Consider the following 24293-nt stretch of genomic DNA (forward strand, 5'->3'; position numbering starts at 1 on the left):
GCTGGCAGGCGGCCAGTGAAGAAAAGTTAGTGGTGATCCAAGCCTGGATCAGGGAAGAGGAAGACCTGAAAGCAGAGGGGACCAAGTTCTGAATCACTAGCCAGTGATTAGATGGGCACCAGAGTGGCACCGGGCGAAGTCACCTCGACCAGGTGAGTGGGCGCTGCTGGGCTCTGCAGTCTCTCGGACCAGGAGGCGTTGTCGGCGACCAGGATGGAGGTGCGAGCTGTCCCACGAAGGTCTCTGCTGTTGACGTCGCTGGACCCAGGATTGGGCAACAAGTCTTGGCAAATACAAGGCCCACGCGGTGGACCTAAAATGGAGTCTTGAGTGGACCAGGAGGGTCCAGGGTGCGTCTCTGAAGAAGGGAAGCAAGGGCCAGTCTGGAGCAACCAGACCAGCAGTGGTTGTTGTCGTGGAGCGTCGTAAAAGGGCCACTAGCCAACGGGCAAGTGACCGGGACAACGCGGTGAGCAGCAAAGAGCAGAAGGGCCCCACGCAGATCTCGTGGATGCAGGGGGGCTGATCTTCGGTGCTGGAGCTGCTCAGGGTCGGGGCTTCTCTTACCCCAAAGCACTCAGTCGAGGGTCACTCGGTGGTCGTGCTGGACAAGCGTCGTGCAGTTCTGAAGATGGTCGGTCCCTCGAGGTCTCGTCACACCCACGAATCTCAGCGTGACTGATGATGTAGGTAGAGGTCAGAGGTGCCAGGGAAGCCGGTTCTCGTCGAGCTGGACAGTCTTGATCCGGAGGAGAGACTGGCAACAAACCGCGATGCTTGGTTGGTGCCTGCTGCTGCAGGGTGACTACTCCTTAGTCACAAGGGAGAATCTTGGGAAGAAGTCTTGAGTTCCTTTCGTGGAAAGTAGTTTCAGGATTCAAAGATGATCTGATTTGGAAGGGGGCCAGTTCCTACCTTTATCCTGCAAAAAGGGGCTGGCACGCGACTAAGTCCTGCCCTATGGGTGGGACTAGGAGGGGGTGGTTACACCCCTCTCCTTGGCGGGCTTTCCCCAGATCAGGGGCTGGAGTGCCCCTGGAACTGGTTCAAGCCGGCCTATGCACAGTGAGCACCGGGGTGCCACTTGCAGTCACCTTCCTCTAAAGCCCTGCCTACCTAGAATACACAAAACCCTGTCTGGGACGGTGCTGGCACCGCCTGTGGCAGGAAACCCTTTGTCCTTGCCTCCTGCTCTGGGAGGACTCCCAGCAGCAGGAGGGCAGACTTGTGTCTCGGTGGCAGCATCCATTTTGTGGAGCTAAGGCTCTGTTTGACTTTAACCGGGGTTATAGGTTACATACATGTCGTGTCCCTCTAGAAGGGTGGAATGCTAACCCCGTCGCCAGAATTGGCGAGGGGTTAGTATTCCAATTCGTATGACACCTTACTCGACATGTTTTGATAAAGCGATACCAGAGTTGGCATATAACCGCGAGGATTATAATGCACTTAAGAGTATATGGTATGCGATATCATGGAAACGGCTAAGGGATAGATCCCGAAAGCCGCAGACAGGCTCAGCTCATGCCAGAGCACCATCTCACACGATTCCAAGCACTCTGCCTTCAGGACTGTCAAGGCCTGCCATAGGAGTGACTGATAGGAGATCTGTGTGCCCATTTAGGTTTAGATATAGGAATACTATATCTACAGCAGAGGGTGAGTACACCACTCTGCCCCAGCTGTCAAGCAGCCAGTTGTGTCTGATTTGGATGGCCAGCCAGGGGTGGCATAATACATGCTGCAGCCCCTGGTAGGCCCTGGGTACACCTATGCCCTGGGTACCTAAGGTACACTGTACAGGGACTGATAAGGTGGCTCAGTATCCAATTAGATATGTACCTAAGGTACATGGACTCCATTTTACAGAGAGAGCAGTAGGCCTGGGGCCCTGAATAGCAGGGTCCCAGGTCAACTAAGTCAGAAAACCAGCAAAACACCAGGCAAAAAGTTGGGGGCAACCATAGTCAGGGATCTACCTTCCTACACATTCCATGTAAAAAGTCCCTGTCTCGGGCCACCTATATTTATATTCAAAATTTTTAGTGTAATCTTCCCATAAATCACAATAAACAATTGCACCAATGCCATGTTTTGTATACATGAAATGTCCTGGAGTATCCCGAGGAGGGAGGGGAATCGCCTTCTCGAGAATACTTTTTCTAGTTCCCATCTTATGTATTTTCGAAAAAATAGGCATGATGGCAGACTTTCTATTAAAAATAGAAATGAGAAACAACAAACATATATCTTTACCATACCCACAAAAGTTGTGGGTCCGTCTTTATACTTTCAGCAGTACTCACGAGAAGCAAACTAGAAGGCCTGTTGATCTTGAAATGCGAGCAGCTTCTGAAACGGGGCTCAGAAGACCTCGGACTCGTCTTCTTCACGGGTTGGGCTCTGGGTCTGGACGTTCCGCGATATTCCTCACTGCCTCGTGTGGATGACGGGCCGCAGTCGGTCCCCCCCTTCGACTCGAGGGAGTTAGCAGGAATTCCCCGCGTCCGTGCACTTTGAAGTCCGTCGAAGGTCAGAAGGAGGCAGTACCGGGTCCGACATCGCCGGCGCGTGGGGGAGAGGGAACGTTCCTGTTCAGGCGCCAGAAATGTGGTAAATAATTTAATATTACCTTATCTTAGAATTTCTATATTAGTAAATACTTTAAATTAAGTAAAGAGAGGAGTCCGTGGTATTCGAGTAAAGTAGGGTTTATTCAATAACTCCAGTTAAGGGAGAGCTCCAGCGCCAAGCGGGTACAGGAGTGGTCTGATGTTTTATTCATACAGCAGGGTATTTATACAGTTCAGGCAGTAGGCAGAAAGAAGAAGAAGAAGAAAAATAAGAAAGTGACAAACAGTAATTTCCAACCAGATGTGTCAAGGTATGGGCGTCTCTTGTGTCTCGTGAGAGTGCATGAGGTGTGTCGAAATGTGCTCCTTTCAGTTGAAGGTTCTTCCTTAGTGTCGAAATGCTCCTTTCAGTTGAAGGCCCTTTCTCAACGGGGGGTTATTTCCGGCTTAGAGTCAAGAACAGGAACTGTCTCTTAAAACAGGAACTATCTCGTTGGTTCTCGGAATTGGCCGAGCCACAAGAATGTGTGGTCAATGACCGGAGGGGCCAGGTGCAGGGTGTCTTGCTCGTGGGTTTGGAGACAAAATGGATGACACGAAAAAATGGGTGCTGTCTGAATCAAAATGGCAGACAGGCGGAGAAGGGAACCGATGGGGCACAACTGCCAATTTTATTTCCTCAGTGTGGTGAGAAAAATAACGATGGATTAAACCCAGATCTGTGACTGGGGGTGAATGTTTTGCCATTGTGCAACATTCCGTCCATCAATTGTTTTTGCATTTGTCACCCCGAGTGGGACGGGTATGCTCAGACGTGGGTCCCGTGCTCTCCATGCCACTGGAATCAAGCTATCATGGCTGATGACTGCTGATAGCCAGAAACCCGTCCTAGGATGCTTGATTCTGGTCCAGGAAAGACATGGATTGGCAGTTTGGGCTGGACTGTTCCCATGAGGCACAGAGTCAGACTATTTTGCATATGGCCATGTCGGAACTGGGGTGGTGTGGTGAGCAAAATAACGATGGATTAAACCCAGATCTATGACTGGGGTGAATGTTTTGCCATTGTGCAACATTCCGTCCATCAATTGTTTTTGCATTTGTCACCCTGAGTGGGACGGGTATGCTCAGACGTGAGTCCCGTGCTCTCCATGCCACTAGAATCAAGCTATCCTGGCTGATGACGACTGATAGCCTGAAACTGGTCCTAGGATGCTTGATTCCGGTCCAGGAAAGACATGGCTTGGCAGTTCGGGCTGGACTGTTCCCATGAAGCACAGGGTCAGACTGATTTGCATATGGCCATGTCGGAACTGGGGTGGTGTGGTGAGCAAAATAAACGATGGATTAAACCCAGATCAGTGACTGGGGGTGAATGTTTTGCCCTTGTGCAACATTCCGTCCATCAATTGTTTTTGCATTCATCCACAATGTGCTGCATCACTCCTTACGCCTGCTTCAAGCAAGCGTAAGAATTTGACGCAGTGGCATCCTAGAAGTGGCACAATAAAATCTTGTAGATTCCACTGCGTCACTTCTACAAGGCTTTTTTGCGTTGGAACCCCCCACCCTGCATACATTATACCTGATGCAGGTATAATGTGACGCAGGGCTTTGCAATGTGACGCATCTCCCTGGATGCGTCACATTGTAAATGGGCCGCATTTATACGCTGCTGCTGCGTCACAAAAAGTGACGCAACGGCGGCGCAAAAATGACGAAAGGGGCTTGTAAATCTGCCCCTATGTTTGTAAAGTGGCTCAGGTACCTAAGGCCAAACACCATAATGACCTATCTGAACTCAAATTTGATCATTGTAGGAGTCTCAATCAAGCTTCCAATAACCCTAATTGATATGCTAGCAATTCTACTTGTCATAAGTGTGGAATTAAGGGTCATTACGCCAGAGTTTGTAGGTCTGGTGGGAAAGTCTGCACAGTGGAATGTGTAGAAACCATAAAAGACAATCCTAGGATGGTAGTGTGGAATGTGAGGAGGGATGGAGTTGTTGATGCCCACTCCATTAGTATGCCTGAGTGTGAGGTTGAGATTGGTGGTAAATTGTTTGTAGTCTTGGCTGATTCTGGTTCTCCCTTCACGATGGTGGGCAATGAATTGTGGAATAAGACATTTCCCGATATTCAAGGACTTCCTCCTGATATTAACCCCGTAAGTTATTGAGGGGCACACATTGATGTTTCTGGTTACACTGTTATGAGGATACATTTCAAGGGCAGAGAAACCACTGGCAAAGTCTATGTAGCCAAACAAGGGGATAATCTCTTAGGTTGGAGGCACCAAAGAGACTTGGGAATAATTCTCAACCCTAATGCACAGAATCCCTCAGACCAAATCATGGAGGTAAATGATAGTTCTGACACCAACAGGTTCTTTGATAAATTCCCTCATGTGTTTACGGACAAGCTTGGTCTTTTGAAAGACTTTGAACACCATATTATCCTAATAAAAATGATGTGCCTTGTGTACATTAAGTCAGGAAGGTTCCAAACATGATGTTAGGACCTTTGAAGGTTGAAGTAGACAGGCTGGTGCCTCTGAATGTTATTGAGGAGATTGAGTCCTCTGAATGGTTGGCGGAGTGCTTTTGACCCCCAAGGATGGTGGGAAGAACATAAGAATGTGTGTGGACTTAAGAAGCCTGAACAAGTGGATATGGGTGGATCGCCAGCCTCTTCCCAACATCGCGGAGTCCATTACCATGCCTGAGGGGGCAAAAGTTTTTACTGTATTAGACCTGTTGTCGGCGTATCACCAAGTACCGCTCCACCGGGACTCCAAACAGCTTACATCCTTTGTGACACTGCTGCAAACTCTTCGCTTTGTCAGAATGCCATTTGGTTTAGCCTCGGCAGCGGCATACTTGCAGCGTGTCATGAAGATGGTACTTGGTGATATGTCCAACATATTGTTCTTCCAGGACAATATTTTGATTCATGGTAAAGATGACAGTGAACATGACACCATGATGAGGGAAGTTCTCATGAATTTGTCGGACAAAGGACTCGCTGTCAACAGACTGAAATGTAGAATTGGTGTGTCCTATGTCACTTACTTAGGCCATGCTATCTCGGGGGAGTGTATCCAACCTAAATTGGAATTGGCCAAAAGCATTGTCAATGCCCCTACTCATCTGATAAGGAACAAGTGAGGTCTTTTCTTGGGCTCACCGAGTTCCATTCTAAGTTTGTCAAGGGTTTTGCAACCATTGTGGAGCCCATTAGAAATCTGCTCAAGAAGGGAACCCAATTTGTCTGGATGGATTATTGCAATGTTGCTTTCCACTCTGTTAAACGTACTATTAGTGAAATGCCACCTCTTGGTCAATTTGATACAAGAAAGAAGACAGTACTTACTACTTATGCTAGTCTTTCTGGACTGGGTGCAGTCCTTACTCAAATGGATGCTGGAGTTGAGAAGGTAGTTGCATTTGCATCCAGGGCATTAAAAAAGTCTGAGCAACAATATTCCTGCATTGAAAGAGAGGCGCTTGCCATTGCTTGGGCCATTAGGCATTTTACATTTTATTCGTGGGGGATACTTTTTGTTGTGAGGTCTGATCACCGTCCTCTAAACTCAAGATGTACTCATGCCTGTTTTTACTGACTTTGTGATTAAAGGGTGGCAGGAGTACAAGAATGATGATGCTAAATTGGTACCTTTCTGGTCAATTAGAGATGAGCTAACATTATTGCAAGGTGTGTTAATGCGTGGTGAAAGGTTAGTACCTCCTTGTAACTTGAGGCCCAAACTTGTCAATCTCGCACATGAAGGGCGCTTAGGATGGAGTCTTACTAAGGCCCGGCTCCGTGAGAGATATTGGAGGCTAGGTATGGACCATCATGTAGAGGAAGTAGTCAAAGAGTGTTACCAATGTGCCACGAATGACAAAACTCGAGTTACCAATTCTGCTGCCCTATCTCCAGTGGAGGTCCCACATGAACCTTGGACCAACCTGGGTTTAGAGCTTATGGGTCCATTTGAGTTGTTGTGACCTTCTGAGAGATGTGTTATTCTTTTGGTGGACTACTCTTCAAAGTGGGTTTCCACCAGGGCCGCACGGGTGGGGGCCGGTTTTGGGCCCCTGGGGGCCATTTTTGTTACAGGGCCATTTTTGCAGCATAGCTGCAAAATCAGCCCTGTAACAAAATCGGCCAAAAACCGGCCCTGGTAAAGAGCTCGGTGGCACCCCCAACCCCCTGGGGGGCGGCCACCGAGCACTTTGCCAGGGCCGGTTTTGGTTCCCAGTCCGGCCCTGGTTTCCACTAGGTGTGTGAACACTGCCAGTATTAAAGTGATTCTAGACTTCCTAAAAGATGAATTTGCCTGTGAAGGTATTCCCAAGTTTTTGATCACTGATAACGATGTACAATTTACTTCCCAAGATATGCAAGATTTCTTGAAAGATTTTCACATAACTCATCTCAGAACAGCTCTTTATGCGCAACAGGCCAATGGTCTTGCTGAACGCATGAACAGGGTGGTCAAGGCTCGTGTTCAAAGAGCTTTAGAATCAAAGGTCCCGCTAAAGGAAGTTCTGCCTGACACTTGGTGGGCACATCGCACTACTGTTAATTATGTCATGCTGTGTTCTCCATTCCAGATGTTGCTTGGAAGGTAAGCTCACTCAAATTAAATCCTGGGTGATTGCCTTTGAAGGATAGCCATTTCATTGGATAAGGAGGAGGTGGATACTAGGATTAAATACTATCAAATGACGTATAAGGAGGGATATGATTTTAAGAAATCAGTGAGGGAAGGATCATGGAGTGTGGGTGATTGGGTGATGGTCAAGAAACCCAGGTGGCAAAGGAAGGGTGTCATTGAGTTATGGACCCCTTTGTCATCGTTTCCATCCATCGGAATGTCGTGACAGTCAACAATGGTAGTAAGTGGAGCATGTCTTGACTTGTGAAGTTCAATTGTGACAAGTCGCTGAATCCTTCTTGCTCAGATGTAAGTTTTCATGAAAAAATAAATTCTCCATCTTGTACCCAAGTTAGGACCTTTTCTTCAAGTTCCCGCTGTCCTCCTAGACGGTTCTTGGATTATAAAATGTACTGATGATGTTTAGCATTACCATGTTCCTTGTATTCTCCTTCTTTCTTTGGGTCCTTACCTTTCTTCACTTGTTTTACCCTACGGCTTTCATACTTTACCTTTCTGTCTGTACGCTTGTTTCCTTTCTTCCAGTTTTAATGATTAGTAAGCGCGATTTGTTGTAATAACGTGTATTGCCATGCACTGTTTATAACGCTTTCTAGCTCATGCTGCGTTTTCCAGGTTTCCATGGGGATGTCTCAGTGGGGACAGTTGGAAGCTGGGGACTGACAAGCTGGCTGTGTCTGTTGGGGGTACCAATGTACTGCAATAAACAACTTGAAACCTACCCAGTGTCTGCCTTTTGAACACCCGCTCAAGACCACAGAGCACAATCAGAGTCACAACTCTTCATACGTAAAATCTTCAGTCACAATTCATGATTGTCATGCTTGCTGTATTGAGAGTCCTAAGCCTGCTATGATGAACCTGCTGGATTACTGTATGCTCTCAGGGCCAAGCAGGGGAGGAGACGTTTTGCATCCCAACAATCATGATTATCCTAATTCTCATTGCTAGATTCTGCAAGCATTTGAACCTGCACATTGAGAATTGATTAAAACCACTTGGGTGCTAAGGCTATCTCGCAATTTACTGTATATTTCCATTGAAATGAATGGGCACTCCATGACGAGTTACCCTTGTCATTAGCATCCAATAACAGAGTTCTCACTGCATGTGCTTCCACTGAAATGCAAAGAGAGATTAAATGACTCATAATATGAGGGCTTGTAGCTACTTCTCTATCTGATATAGTGTGATAGCATCACTGACGGCTGGCGAGAGAGAGCCACAACACTTCCCTTTGCAGGAATCAAGGCTTGTAGCACAAAGCTGGAGATTCCTCTGCTGGACACAGGCAGAGGATATTTTAAAGGAGTTTGTAGGGGATTGAGCTAGGCCCACTATACAGTAGACCTTCAAATGACCTCTTGAAGTGGGTGGCAAGATTCACAGAATTATGGCAAAGGTCTGGATTTGAAGGAATAAGGGACCTTGGGTTATTAGACCAGTTTGAGCAAGAGCAGCATTGCTTTACCATTTAAGGGAGTGATTGTTAATGAGCTTTTCTGGGAACATCACATTTTATTTGTTAAGAGTATTATTGTTTTGAAAAGCTTTGAACTGGCCACCTACTTTGCATGGGTTTAGCCGTGAGTAACCTTTAGTAAACTGGGCAGAGTTTGTGGATGGGGCTAGAGGTTAGGGATATTCCCCAACCTATGTTAGGGCTACTGTACAGGATGTAGTATGAGGTCAAAGCATCAGTGAATGTCTGAAATCTTCACTTGCCATTAAGATTGTTAGCCTACCCTGGTGCAGGAAAATAGCTGTACACAGACTGGGACCAGAAGGAAGCTGTTGGAGCTTGCTGTCTGTCGCCACCAGATGAAGATATGTGTCCTGTTAAACGTCAGAACATGGCTGAAAGTGTGAACATTGGAAGCAAGCTGGACCACAAATGTGCATGGTGCTGAAATTGACGGCAAAGAGACTGAAGCAACTGTGACAGATTGTAAAAGAAGATCAAAGTGTACTGATCTCCTAGAGACCCATAGGATCACAAAAATGTTATCTGAAAGGAATCCTCTTGTGAAACTCATTTCAACTGGCCTTTGTTAACATTCTTTTTGGGAACTTGAAAGTGAGTTACAAAGCCAACTTCCACCCTTTGTGAAGTTGATATTTAAAAGGTGAATTCTCCAGCAGAAGTCAGGGAATCTGATGTCAAAAGTAGAGACTGAACCTGCACCTGTGAAGGTAGAGCCATTATCTATTGGATCAGGGAAGCGTGGAAGGCCTAGATGAGGCGCTGCCTGCTGTGGAGACACACGACTATGACACTCTGATAGCAACTCCATGAGGATTGGAAGATGTGAACTGGGTTTACCTGCACAAAGCAAACTTGCTCTCATCGAGCCCCTCTGGTCTGATTTAAGGCAGGTGGCAGCCCGAACTGTGATTCGTGCTGTGCAGTTGAACAAAGAGGAAGCCTCCAGTGATCACATGCAGTAACGTGCAGGTACTTTCTGTGACTGTTCTTCCATAACGGAGAAGATGCGTGGAATGGAAATTACTTTCATAACCATAAACCTTTGAACTGACTGATCCCATTTTGGTCATTTTCGTTCTATTTTAAAACACTTTTTAATTTTACAATTTCTTTGGGAGCTTTAGTGAGTAATTTCTTGTTTCTAGTGTTGTTTTGCTACAGTTTGTATCCTTAGGCTGGCAGATCTGGAGAGGGCCCACTGCCTTGTGCCAAGTACCTACAAGAGTTCAGATGTGGTTATCTCAAGGAGACCGTGCAGGTCTTATTCGGCGCAAGTTTATTGCAGTGGTGGGAGACCTTTCCTCACCCTGCAACCCAGCTTCCTACATTTGGTGCCAGTGGTGGGATTAGACCTGGGTCCAGGAGTACTTTACGGCCTTGGAATCAGGAACTAAAAGTCCAGTACCAAATTTGCAGACAAACAGTTTTAATTGGTGAGAGTTTTTGTTTCCTTTCTGGGTTTTTTAATTGAAGGATTTGTATCTCATTTCTTTGAAATGAAAGTGGAACTGGCAACTCTGCTGAGTGTATCCAAAATGGAGCTGCAGATTTCTGATCATGTTTCAAGGTTAACATGAAAAGCTAGGAATGTGGGCTTTGAAATGGTCTTGAGGGTTTAAGCATAAGGCCCGTCAAGTGGGGATCACTTCACCAGAAGCAAATTGTAAGGGCATAAACAAACAGCACTTGAGTGTAGGAGACAAGGATGCAAGAGCAGCAGTACTGCAGGAAAAGGCCCCTTGGGCTAATAGTATTTTCATATAGGGCACCAAGAGATCCAGCATTGTACTCAGGGTTTGTAGCTATTTTCCACCAAGGGGCGTTTATTTCTGCTCATTGGTACAATCACTGCACACTCCCTAAGATAAGTACCTTATGGGTACCCCAAATATGATTCAGTGTCTATCAACCAACAGGCCATACCTCATCATGCCCTCTGTGCTCCCTCTCTCTCACCAAGCTCAAGTGAGTACCTAATTGCAGGTCAGTAAGGAAGGACAGTGTAGGAGGTCCATAGCACCTTCAATCCTACTTTCTGGTGTTTTAGGGAAGCAATTCCAGCCAATAGTCACAACCCCTGACAAACAGGCATTTCCCAAACCTCCTTTGCATGTCAGTCTCCCTTGGTGTTTGGGAGGGGGAGCTCAACAGGTCTCTGATCTCTGCTGTCAGAGTGAACAACAAGCAGATACGTTCATTATGACATTCCCAGGTGCTCCAGCAGAACATTCTTCAGTTCACCTTGGTCTCCAGCAGCGTCTCTTCATGCACAAGCCTCCAGGCAGACGACAGCGAGACCTGCCTAAAGGGGTTGCTTCGACCCGGTGAACCAGCAGCATTGTCACTGGATTTGAACCGGGTCACCAACAGTATCCCCACTGTATTGTACGAAACGATTTCTAGAGGTGCGTGGCACAGGCTTCGTAGATCCCTTCTTGCCCTCAGGCAGTATTGTTTTCAGATTGTGACCTTTTGTGGTTTTGTCTAACAGGAGGACTCAGCATCCCTCTCAAGGTCCTTTTTAATAGTATTCTTGCACCACGCAAATCAGGCATGATACAGTGGAGAATTTCCTCTTTTACTTGACTGTAAACTTTATTGTAAATCAGATAGCTGTGCACTACAAAAATGCTGCATTTTCATTGGCTCCAAGATGGGTAATATTTTTCTAGGAGATTCAAAGCTGACATTTGAGACAAGTCTTGTTACAGTATCAACCCACATACCACTAAGTCTGCTTTCACTCACATCTGCATGTGAAGATGACAGAATTTTAATAAATAACGGTTGTAAATAAGTTAGGTAGGCAGCAGGACACGTCTTCAGGTTATTTAAGATATATTTATTAAGTTAGACAGCAGAGCAGTAAACCTCATAGCTGACCAGGCCAACTGCCAAGGCTGGAATCCCCACACACCAGATAGAACACACTTAGGAACTATGGAAGATAGAGAAGGTAGGAACACTAAGAAAGGACTACAGACACCAAGTAGTCATATTGAACCTAGTAAGAGTATACAACAATAACTACAGTGTACCTGCTCTTGGAGACGTTCTTCTGGAGAAATCACTTTAGAATTACTCACTTTTATGTGCAGAAGGCTGACTTTGTACATGGAAATGTTTCTCATCTGTGCTGCTACAAGTTCCTCAGAAAAGGTTGCCCCTAAAAACATTCCTTCCCATGTGGTTTTAAAACAGTTGTCTCATTGTTCTTTCTGATTATGGTGTTAATTATTTAATAACTTTGAATGTAGTACTTCACAACACATACATAGAAACATTTTATATACAAATATATGTTTTACGTATGTTTTAATATTTCCTTATACTTAAATCACAACGAAGATTTCTAAATCCAGTTAACATTGATGAAGGGAGAGGCAATTACTGACAAAACGAAGTAAGAAAAGTCAATAGAAAAATGAAATGTCCAAAAAGCAACGTATTCTAGAGGTCTCAATACCCATAGGAGCACAAATCTACTCATTTTAAAAATGAGTTCCCCTCCCCGCTGCAAATATCTTCCTGCATCTCTAAAGTATCTACACCCACACAATTAAATCATAGATTTTAAAAACCTTCCTTGTCTACCAAAATGTTGCTATTTTAAAAATAGTAAGGTTTCAACAGGGGAAATGGATTGTGTAAAGGGAAAATTCTCCATTGGTAGGGATCTCTTTCATTACGTTCTCGCATAAATTACCAAAAAATAACATTTCCCTCACATTTTCTGTGAAACAGCTTTTTTCATATCTGCATTAATATTTGAATGCTCATTTACTTCATTCTGCTCCATAAGAAATGCTTTCTACTCTACAGCTCCAATTCCAGAAAAATGGTGGTCAAGTGTCCCTCACATTTGTCTTGAATACCGAAAGTTAGCAATCTAGTTGCTCATTAGAACTCAGTGTTGAAGCTGCAAAAGAACACTAGGGAAACACTGACAGGCTGCCTAGCTGCGGGTGGAAGTATGCCTTTCACTCAGCATGCCAGACTTTCTCTCATGGATGAAGAAGATATTTGGGATTTATAGAAAGGGCGTCCTCATTCTGGCTTCAGGGGATCTTCACATAATTTCCATGAGAAAATCAAAGAGACAAAGCAGTTTTCTCTCAAAGGCAGTTCATCGAATTCCAGTGAAGGATCAGCGTGGTTCAAAGGTTGAAATCACCATAAAACTCACTGCAATTCCGAAAATAAGTGTGGCACCACCAAGAAATGATTTATATTGTGACTAAAATTAGTTTTCATCCTTGCCACAGTGTCCTTTTTTGACACTCAAAACCAGGTAGTCACTACTATGCATTTCTAAATGACAAAAATGGCAAAACCTTACGTTGGGCTGGGTAAGGTTCCCTTCATGGCTCTGTAGAGCGTACACATCTCAAACATAGCAAGGCACTGGCATTTTCTATTTTTTCACTTCATCCGTAAGGGACCTGGATATCACTTGTTAGACTATAAGATGCAGGTGTAGCAGAATGAGCATAAAGAATATGCGTGGTGTTTGATTTTAGGTGTACTGGAATCCAGTTTGATTTCCACTGTGCATGTGGTACATACGATAGGGCACTGGAGAGAGGCTGCCAGAATGACAGATGTAGATTATAGTGTGGTACCAGAATGTCATTGTCAGGATGTCATCTGGCATAAAGATCATGCCCTAAATATTGTTTGAAAAAATCAACTCCATTGGGTTAATAATCGAAAATTAACTCCCAATGTGACAATATTTTTATCAACTGTATTTATGACACAATATTTCTGTCAGACATAATTTTATTTATAATATTCTGCATACAACTGTAGATTGACAGGCTCTTCCAATACATTCCTGAAACTTGTAATGAACCAGACACTAGGTTATGGAGAGTTGGAGACAGAGGGTCCTCTTTAAAATGTATCAAAAGCCCATGCTTTTTCCTTCTCTATTGTTTGCTGGAAGTGCTACCCACCACAAATTAGGACATAGATGAGTTGGGCATCTGATGTCTCTTTTGTTCTTTATTTTTAAGTTTCACCGTGAAGGAGACAGCACCCAACCCTTTTGTTAATACCTGATGGCACAGGCTTTAGCTGGACCAGTGTTAGAGAAATAAGAAAATTGGTTACAGAGAAGGACCTTTCGAATGCCAAACTTTGACTGCAAATTTAGTGTAAGTAATTTGCAGAAACTACTAGTCAGTGTGCCAAGATTTCACGACACTAGAATATGGATTCCCATGGCATTGGAGACAAGAAACTCTTTTTGTGCTCCAGGGTCAGAGTTGCCAACTGCCAACTCCTCTTTGTCAGATTTGGGAACAGGAACCTAGAAGTTCTGCAATCTTTTCGGAGAAGAGCTTCTTGGGGCCTTACTTGAGAGAATGAGTGGACCAATTCCTGAGAGAAAGCCTGGGAAGATTCCCTTACATGAAGAAGTTACTGCCTAGAAAAAAGAAGTCTACGAGTAACTGAGGCAAGAATAATTTACACCATCCGGCCGTGTGGCGAGGCTTTGAGACCCTGGTGCTCCTCCTATGAAGTCTTGGAAATGGGAACATTGTGACTGTAGTCAGTGGACCCCGCATAAACAAGGCTTTAACTTTCGCCTTCATTGGGGTCCCTACAAAGATCTGTGTGGATTTGTCTCTATTTTTAGAAGGTGGTTTTTTAATGGGGGCTGAGGAAGATTTCCCCAGTGGTCAATCCCCTCACAGAAGTTGGAGCCAGTGGAGCGTGTCCTCCTCCTGCTCCAATGAATGCGTAGTTAGTGTGCTTCAGTTGGAAGCATGCACATGCGTGTTGAAGGCAACAAGAGCGTAAGTAGAATGATGGGATATTCAATGCAGTCTTACTTGCCGGAGGACACTTGAAGACATGCAGTCATTGCCCCTGCCTCTAGTCGCCATTAGCAGGCTCAATCTATGCAGACTGTAGACTGATAGACAACTAATAAGGTAAAAAGTGCATTGTACAAAGAAATGCGTTTGGAGCACATAACCCTCCACTCAAGTGCTATTGTAGGAAGATGGATACCTGACTTTGGTTACCCCAGATTTTTTGCCTTGTGTTTAGCTGGTTTTCGGCTTAGTTGGCCTGGGATCCTGCTAATCAGGGCCCCAGGCTATCTGCTCTCTCTGTAAAATGGACTCCATGTACCTTAGATACATACCTAATTGGATATTGGGTCACCTTATGAGCCTCTGTATAGCGTACTATATGTACCCAGGGCATAGGTGTATCCAAGGCCTACCAGGGGCTGCAGCATATCTTTTGCCACCCCTGGCTGGCCATCCAAACTGACACAACTGGCTGATCACTCAGCTGGGGCAAGGTCGTGTAATTACCCCTTGCTTAGATATAGTATACCTATGTCTAAACCTATATCTGGACACATATGCACCTAGAAGTCACTCCTATGGCAGGCCTTAACAATCCTGGAGGCAGAGTGCTTGGTTTTATGTGAGATGGTGCTCTAGCATGAGCTGAGCCTGTCTGCAGATTTTGGAACCATGTCCTTATAGCTGTTCCAGGGTATTGCCATACCATATACTCTTAAGTGCATTATAATCCTCACGGTTAGATGCTATCTTTGGTTTGGCTTTATCGAAACATGTCGTGTAAGGTGTCATACGCTTTGGAATACTACCCCCTCGCCAATTCTGGCGACTGGGGTAGCATTCCACACTTCTAGAGGGAGAAGACATGTTGCTAACAGTAAATGTGGTTAAAACTAACCAGAGCCTCAGCATCACAAAATGGATGATGCTGCCACAGACACAAGTCTGGCCTCCTGCTGCTGACCGAAACTCCGGCAGGGGAGGCCTGGACAAAAGGTTTCCTGTCACAGGGAGGTGCTAACACCCACCAGACAGGAGATAGTGGATTGAGGCAGGGAGGGCTGAGTGAAACTAGACACTGACTGGGGCACACAAGGTGTCCCCTGCATAGCCCAGTTCAAACCGGTGCTGGGGCACTCCGGCCCCAGCTCTGGCGTGAAACTGGACAAAGGGAAAGGGGTGTAACCACCCCCTTACTGGGTCCCACCCATAGGAGGGACCTAGCAGGTAATCCAGCCCCTTGATTTGGAATAAAGGGAGGAGCTGTGTCCATAGACTTTAGATAATCCTGACTGAAACTTTGAAATGAAACTCTGGACCCTTCGACATCCTACTCTACGTAGAAGCCTGAAGAATCTCCCTTGTGGTCAAGGAGTGCCCACCCTGCACAAGCAGGCACCATCAGCGGTCAAAGGTTTTCTTTGTTGTTGCTCCTGCCGGAGCTCAAACAACAGTGATCGACAAGAACCAGAATCTCAGACTTCCAACAGTTTGATCCACAGCCACAGCAAAGCTGAGACCCATGGAGGCAACGTGAGACGTCGGACCGGCCATCTTGGAAAGCCAGCAAAGTGCTTTCTGTGCAGCTCCCAAGGTACCCTCGAAGCGGTGCTTTGGGGATTGAGAAGCCCCAGCCCCGAGCAGCTTTTGCACCGAAGATCATCCCTCCACACTCACCGAGTGCTGTGTGGGGCCCTTTTGCATTTTCCTGCTTGACGCATTGTCCGGTCACTTGCCCGTTGGCTAGTGGCCTCTGTGACAACGAACCTACAAATTTACACTACTGGTCTAGTTGCTCCAGACTGGCACTTGCTCCCCTGAAAAGGAGCAGCCCATCAAACCTTGCTGGTCTGACCCAAAAGCCATCTTTGGTTCCTGCGTGGGTTGCATTTGCCAAGGCCTGTTGACTCCAATCTGGAAGCCCACACCGCCGACAGCGAGAGCCTTTGTGGGACAGTGCGTGCCCAGCTCCAGGTCATCGTCGATACCTCCTGGTCCACGCGGCAGCGGAGACAAGCTTCCTGACAACCACCTGATTGCGCTCAACATCGCCTGGTTCCTTCCTGGTTCCATCCTGGTCACTGGCTAGTGACCCAGACTCTGTCCCCTCTGCTTTCAGGTACTCTACATCTTCAATCCACCCTTGGATCCAACCGGACTCTTCCCTCCTGGTCGCCTGCAGCATCTTTTCCTCCAGGCTCCATAGAACTCCACGACGAAACCCGACACGCTTTGGCACCTATGCACCCGCTTCCTGTGGGTGAGGTAACGAGAATACTCCGGTGCTCCTGTAGTGGTTTACACCTCTAGTGTCCTAGTTTTAAGTGGTTAAGTTCTAGTCCAGTCGGAAGACTTCCAAATCTGCAACTTTCTAACTTTTATGCACCATTGACTTCTATTGGAACACGCATGTGCATTAGACACTGCACCCGCATCCTGTGGGCCTCCCACGTCCTAACTGCTGTTAGTCCAGTGTAGCCCCAGCAATTCCCTATGCCCTAGGCCTTTCCATTGTTTGTGACGTGGTTCTTATACCACTATTTTAGTATATGGTTTTAGGGGCCACCGGGCCCATCCATATTTGTGCAACTTTTGTATGTTATTAAGTGCTTTTGTTTTTGCCTATGCCCTCATAAAGAGTACAGAAGAATATTCTAGTAATAAATACATATATTTTTATAATATATAACTTATGTGGTGTCCTTTCATTTGGTATTAAAAGGATTGCATATGGTCAAACAGCTGGCTTCACATGCCCTCTTGAGTTTAGCCTAAGACTGCTTTTGTCCATGCTACCCCTAGGATAGCTGGTCTATAAGGTTGACTTACAACCAATCACCATAAGGGTTCTTTGGACTGGTACACAGTGCTCACTAGAATAGTGAACATCATACACCGGGCCAACTTCTCACAGCTATCCTTTCAAGAAATGTGGATGGGGCGTCCAAATAGAGACTCTCACCCTTTTACTGTGTGAGGGAACATTTTGGGGTTCGCAGGTTTAGGACCATCAATTGCCCCTACCCATTACAAGAAATTACCTTACCCATTGTATAGCATTACATTCTCTTTGATTTCTTGTGTACAGTAGTGTTATTTTGGTAGTACTTTTTTCTTACATAAAAACACGGGCTGGACAATGATTTATTAGCTACAGTTAAATGTTTTACCGAGTTTTAAGTGAAGAGACAACCTCTCTAAGTACTCCTTGAAAAGATAGTCTTTATAACCCTTAGTTGCTAAATGGATGTACTGGTATTTAGTTTTGGGTCTAACAGTAATGTAAGTAATGCAAAGCCCGTACTCATTAGTGGTAAAAGTGTATTATTGTTACAACTTGAGTCCAGTAACCCCTGTCTGCCCTGGTTCTCTTGAAAAAGTACTTGCACCTTATCACCAAAAATATCATACTAGTTGCTTCTTATAACCTTCTCCCTAAATAATTCTATGAAAAGCATTGCATCAAATACACAATGTTGTAAACTTCAAGAACTACTTTTAGCAGTCTGATTGTCTTAAGCAATAGTATTCAAGTAGAAGGGCACTCCCAGGTAGGTATTGACCGGGGTTGAGTAGGCATGTCGTTTCCTCAGACTGTTTACACCCCAGGCAAAAACTACTTGGGAATGGGCTCTCTCATGGATATTATTTCTTAAGCTGTTGTTGTTGGCACAGTTACATCAGAATATCATGGGAGGAAGTGTGTCTCTGTGATGCACATTCCTCCACTTGACCATGCCCGAATTACAGCCTTTTTTTGCAGGTTTACAATCTATCTTCTGTCCAGAATCAATAATATTTTACATAGTCCTTCGTACTGCACTTATGGCATGCCTAAGTGTTGTAAACAGCAGGTGTTACTGTTACCCACCTTAATGCTCCTCAATTTACAAAATTCAGAAGGATGCGGGGTAAAGTGCTTTATTCACTGAGCTATTTTACCAGCTACATCAATTATCTCGGTGTTCAATGGCTATATGTCTGGATCAACCTGTAATTTTAAAGATGTGAGCAGCAGGTGTCTACAGTAAGATGCCTTCTAATTTTGAAAAGTCTTTCCCCCTGTGAATCTGTCATTTTTTACATGGTTTGAACATGCAGCTTCTGCATTTCTACTTCTGCTGTTCCTCCCCCCTAAGCACCATGATACTGAGATCTCTCAGGCAATGAAATAAAAAGCGCCTCTTCTGTTTTGGACGTTAGTGTAGCTAGACAAGTCCAGGTATCATATACTTTACTTTGCCATCTCATTCAGCCTGCCCTTTTGTTGCCTCGAGACATTTCTCTGTTGGTGTAGAGGTTGCTATCGCTTTTTGCTGATAAAAAGTTGACCTTTCCTGGTGGCTTGGAGTATTTCTGTAGCTTCTGGGAGTGCTATGATCTTTTGGAATAGTGCACTTCTATCACCTGGGAGTCTAGATTTCTGTATTTCCACATGTTTAAATAGTGTGATTGATGTATTATATGTAATGTATTACACTTTTTACATCACACTATTAACAGCTATTGGCTTTCCATCGTGACAGGACTTTTTGCCCTTTGTAAGTTCCTAGTTTACGCAGCAACTGGTGATGATTCTGAAATCCGAGCAAACAGCCCATCTGAATGGTAAAAAAGGCTCAGACCTAACATGAAGTGAAAAAACCTCTGTCACCATCTCTGGCAGTGAAAGAGTGATATAGGATCAGACAACGAAGGACGGAATTGACAGAGGGTTAATGCGGTTAATGCTGGTTCACTATGGTCGCAATCCTTGGATGCTATTGTAAGGGCCCAGTTAAACGTAGGACAGCAGTTACGGAAAAGGGCAAGTAAGGGGTCATCCAACTTTTGAGGATGCTGAGTTATCCCACTTAGCGCTTGAGGTACGTAAACGTCACTGGGATTGCAAAATGAATAGAAGTTTGGTGAGGATGAAAATATTGGCCAACAGGCTGCCTTATATCTGTCCATGTTTGGTCTAGCATATTCCACATGTGTAGGTTCCATTCCTTCGCTGCTTGTTTTTTGTCTCATTCACTCTCACACTTGTCTCTCCCAGTTCTCCTCTCATCTCTTTGAAGAGTTTTTCTGTAAAACAGATATCATTAAAATACATTGGTTAGAAAGATAAAAAAAGATGTCTAAAACCATGGTTTAATATCCCTTTTAATTATTGTACTGTATAATTGATTGTTAGCTCTAAACTCTTCTCATTGTTGAAAGGACATGTATTTTTATATGTGATGCGCTTTTTAAGATATTTTATATCGAAATAAAGCTTTGTTCAAACCTAAACCCTCTCATCTCTACCTCAAGTACCTCCACTCTCATCTTTCTGGCTTCCCTTGCTCCTGCGGCCCTCTCAGCTGCCTTTGCTTTTCCTCCTACCTAGCTCTATCTGTCCCTTCTCCATATCCGATCCCGTGTCACTCTCACCTACCTTCATTCCGCCTTCACTCTAATTGCTCCTCGTTCTTGTCTCTTTTCCTCCTTATCCTGTTTCTCTACTCTCTCTTATGTCTCTTGTTATCTTCTTCCTGTAACAACCACACCTCTTCGATCCCTTCCTGTTTCTTAATTCACCACCCTCACCCTCTCACCAAACTGTCACTCCCCTGGATATCCACCTCCCATACCCACCACCTCTTTCACACTCTTTTGCTTTCACCACTCGTAACACATCAGTTCTGATGCCAGTTTCCTCATGCCCCCTCTCTCTTCTTCATCTCTCACACTTCATAACCTTTCTGTCCCTCCTTCAACATAGTGCTAGTGTCACTATTTTTTTTTACTTTCTCGTACCCTGTTGTCTCATTCCTCTGTCAGGCCGCTCCTTTCATCGTCCCCTCTTAGTGCTCTGTTGCATCCTCCACCCTCTGTTCTTTCTTCCTTTCCTTTATGTGCCCTTTCCTCCTCGCTGCTGCTTCCACTGCTCTTCATCCCTTCATCCCTCCCCACTCAGTCTTCCTCTGCCGTTCTTTGTCTATCCCATCTATTACCTGACATCTTGAATTCCCTCTGTTTCTCTTCCCACCCCAATCTGCCGCCTCGCCCCTTCTGCTCCCCCCGGACTCCCCGCGCGCTCTCATTCTATGTGTCGCGCCTGTGCCCGCCCAAATCAAACACAGCACACAGAGCTCGGCTGAGGGTAACTTTCTTTATTCCCTGCCAGGAAGCAACTGGCTTACAGGCTACTCGCTCCTCCTTTTCCTGTGTGTCCATTTCCTGTTCCTCATTGCCTGACCTGTCTGGAAGGTCAGGCATAACGACGTGACATCTCCCCCTTTTGTACAAAGAGCTGATACTACATTTCTTCGACGAGTCGCCGTGGTTTCCTCACCAGGCGTCTGGGGCGAGTCTCTCTCTCTGGTGCTTGGCTGCGTCGCTCAGGACTGGTAGTCATTCTTGGGCGTTGATGGTGTTGAATCTCTGCGTGGTCGCCTGGACTAGTGGAGTCACTCGAGGTGTGTCCAGAGGAGGAATCCTGCCTGTTCACAGGATGGTGTTTTTTGAAATGAGATATATTTCTCGTTATTTGCTTGTGATCAGCTTCGGCAGTAATCATGGTTCCTTTCCTCTTGTGAACTTGTAAGGGAAGATTCAGGTATCGGCTGTCTGCTTTCGTTCGCCGGTCTCCTCTCACTATGACCCAGTCGCCTTCGCGGATATCAGTTTCTTTGGCGTGTCGGCGATTGTCTGCATATGTTTTCATTTTCTGTTTCTTTCTCGTGTCAATATCAACAAGTGTTTCGTGGTCAACGGTAACAGTCTTTGAGTGAGGCGTGGTGCTTATCATGGGCACTCTTGTCCTCGGTGTCCTTCCCAGCATTAGTGTGGCCGGGCACTGATTTGTGGTGTTGTGAGGAGTGGTCCGGTAGGCTCTCAGTACTTCGTTCAAGGTTTGCTGGACATCTCGGCGTGTTATCTCTGCTTGTTGGATGGCTCTCTTTAATGTTCCCATGAACCTCTCCACCATGCCATTGGCTTGTGGCCACAGTGGAGTTATCTTGTGATGTTTGAAGTCGAGATGCTTCGCGAATTCCGCGAACTCATGGCCGTTGAACGGAGGCCCGTTATCGGATTTGACTCTTGCGGGAACACCCCATGCTGCAAAGATGTCATCTAGTACGGGGATGACGGCTGTTGCTCTGGTAGACGCTATCATGTGTGCAAAGGGAAATCTTGAATATTCATCCATGACAACCATGATGTACTGTCCTGATTGGAGTGGTCCAAAGAAGTCAACTGCTACTTGCTTCCACACCTCATCTGGCAATTCAGACATTTGGAGAGGTGCTGGGGGTTCTTCACGGCTCACTAGTTGGCACGACATACAGTCTTTTAGAGTTGTCTCCACCATGGAGTCGAGAGAGGGGAACCAGACTCGTTCCCTCAGAGTCTTCTTTGTGGCATTCAGGCCCCTGTGGCCTTCATGGGCTAGATTGATGATGCCTTGGCGCAGGCTGTGAGGAATCACGATTCTTCCCCCTCGCAAAAGAAGTCCAGTGTCACTGATGGACAGTTCATCATGAACACGATGAAACGCTGTGAGGTCGTGCAAGGGAGGATCCGATCCAGGCGCAGTGTTCAATGCGTGCCGCCAGGAGTTGTTGCGAACGTGGGTCATGACTGTTTGAATCAGCGGGTCAGAAGCAGATGCATTCTGGATGGACTCCAAGGGGACTGCAGGGGGACACGCAGCATCAATGACGAAGTGGATGTAGTCGTCCGCTAGAGAGTCAGGTTTCGTGACAATCGGCAAGGGATGCCGGGACATATAATCTGCAGGGTTTTCAGCTTTGCCTGGTTTGTGGACAATTGTGTACACATAGTCTTGGAGTCTCAGACCCCATCGTTCGATGCGAGGTGGCATCTTTGCGTTGGGATTGCCAAAGATTGTGAGCAAGGCTTGATGATCAGTAATGATGGTAAAATGTTTTCCATATACGAACAGGTGAAAGTGTTCGCACGCCCACACTACAGCTAGGCTTTCCTTCTCCGGCTGGGAGTACGCCCTCTCCGTGTCCGTGAGACTACGGCTCGCGTAGGCGACTATGTGTCGCTGGTCAGAGTGTTCACGGTATTGGGCTAGAATGGCACCCAAACCCACCGGACTGGCGTCGACAGTGATTTCTGTTCTTTTATTTGTATCAAAGTATGCCAGGTTGATAGCAGACCCAACAGCTTGTTTTATTTCTGTGAAGGCTTTGGTGCACGCTCGTGACCACTCAAAGGGTTGTCCTTGACGTGTCAGTTCTCGGAGCGGGTAGCTGATGGTGGCGTAGTCACGAATGTATCGCGCGCAGTAACTTGCCATCCCCAGGAAGGAGCGGAGATCGCTTACGTCCTGTGGTGTCGGAGTGTCAGCAAGTGCGGCCACCTTGTCGGGGTCAGGCGTCATGCCTTCACTGGAGAAAGTATGTCCATAGAATTTGAGAGTGTTTTTGTGGAATTCGCACTTGTTCGCGTTCAGGGTCAGGTTGGCCTGCAGCAGTGCATGGCACACTCTATCCAATGCGGTGTCATGTTCGACTTGGTCTTTTCCGAAAACGAGCAGGTCGTCGCTGTAGTTGAAGGAATTCGGGATCCCTTGTATGACCTTCCTGATGGTTTCCTGGAAGATTTCGGCGGCAGATGAAATGCCGAAATTTAGGCGCTTGTATCGGAATAGGCCTTGGTGCGTGGTGAACGTCGTGATATAACGTGACTGTTCATGGAGCTCTAGTTGGTGGTAACCTTTGTTCGGGTCGAGTTTGGAGAATATTGTGGCCCCGTTCAGTTTTGTGATCATATCACTGATGTGCGGCCCTGGGTGGCGCTCGCGCTCGATGGCGGTGTTGGGCGCTCTCATGTCCACACACAACCGGACTTTGTTGTCCTGTCCTTTCTTCGGGACCACCACCACCGGTGATACCCATGGGGTGGGTCCAGACGTGCGCTCTATGATGTCGGATTGTAACAGGTCTTGTAGCTCATCATCAACGGCTTGTTGCAGGTGGAAGGGCACTTTCCTGTGATGCTGGGCAACAGGTGTGATGTTCTCATTGATGTGGAGCTTTACTTTGAAGTGGGTCAGTTTGCCCAGTCCTTTGAACAGTTTCGGGAACTTTGCCACGATGTCAGGGGCATCTTCCGTCATGTACAACAGTTCCACCAGCTTCAGTCGTTCTGCCGTTGGCAGACTGAGCAAACAGTCAGCGAAATCGGGTCCTTCCACGACGTGAACATATGCTGGAATTTTCCTATTCTTGAAGGTCAGTGTGGTATGGAATCGACCAAGGCAAGGAAGGGGTTTCCGGCACATCCACGTGAAGATGCGGACTGCCGCTGGCTCTAATTTGGGTCGATTCTTCATTTTCTGGTACTCCAGTGCACATATATAATTCAACGAGGCACCTGAGTCCAGGACAAATTTCGCTGGATGGTCTCCTATCAGGATGTCTAGCTTCGGATATCGTTTGAGTCTGTCCGGGTCGGCCACCATGCATATATATATTCGTCACTGTCCTGCATCGTTGTGGATGAGTCAAACACTCTGCAGACATATTCATCACTGTCTTGTGACACTGTGGTGAGTGCCGATGAGCTGTTGGATGAGGAACGGTGAGCCTGGCGTGATCTCGTTGAGTGATGACGAGAGCGAGGCGTACTTGTGGATCGACTGTGCCGTTGGTGGGAGTATGTCGAGCGGGTGCTGGAGCCTGAGGAGTCTGATGAATGACTTTCTTTTCTCGTCACGGC

At 46.1% G+C, this 24293-nt stretch overlaps 1 protein-coding gene across 1 annotated transcript in view; it reads right to left on the minus strand.

Moving 5' to 3' along the window:
• The window catches only part of LOC144764712 (uncharacterized), a 44532-nt gene extending 20625 nt beyond the window's left edge, over positions 1-23907 (minus strand). The window contains exon 1 of the mRNA XM_078650297.1: positions 23486-23907. Coding sequence (XP_078506423.1) covers positions 23486-23907 — 422 coding nt within the window. The remainder of the gene's footprint in view (positions 1-23485) is intronic.
• Between the last annotated feature and the right edge of the window lie 386 nt (positions 23908-24293).

The sequence above is a fragment of the Lissotriton helveticus genome, chromosome 1_1, assembly GCF_964261635.1.
Source record: "Lissotriton helveticus chromosome 1_1, aLisHel1.1, whole genome shotgun sequence".
Classification (NCBI taxonomy): Eukaryota; Metazoa; Chordata; class Amphibia; order Caudata; family Salamandridae; genus Lissotriton; species Lissotriton helveticus.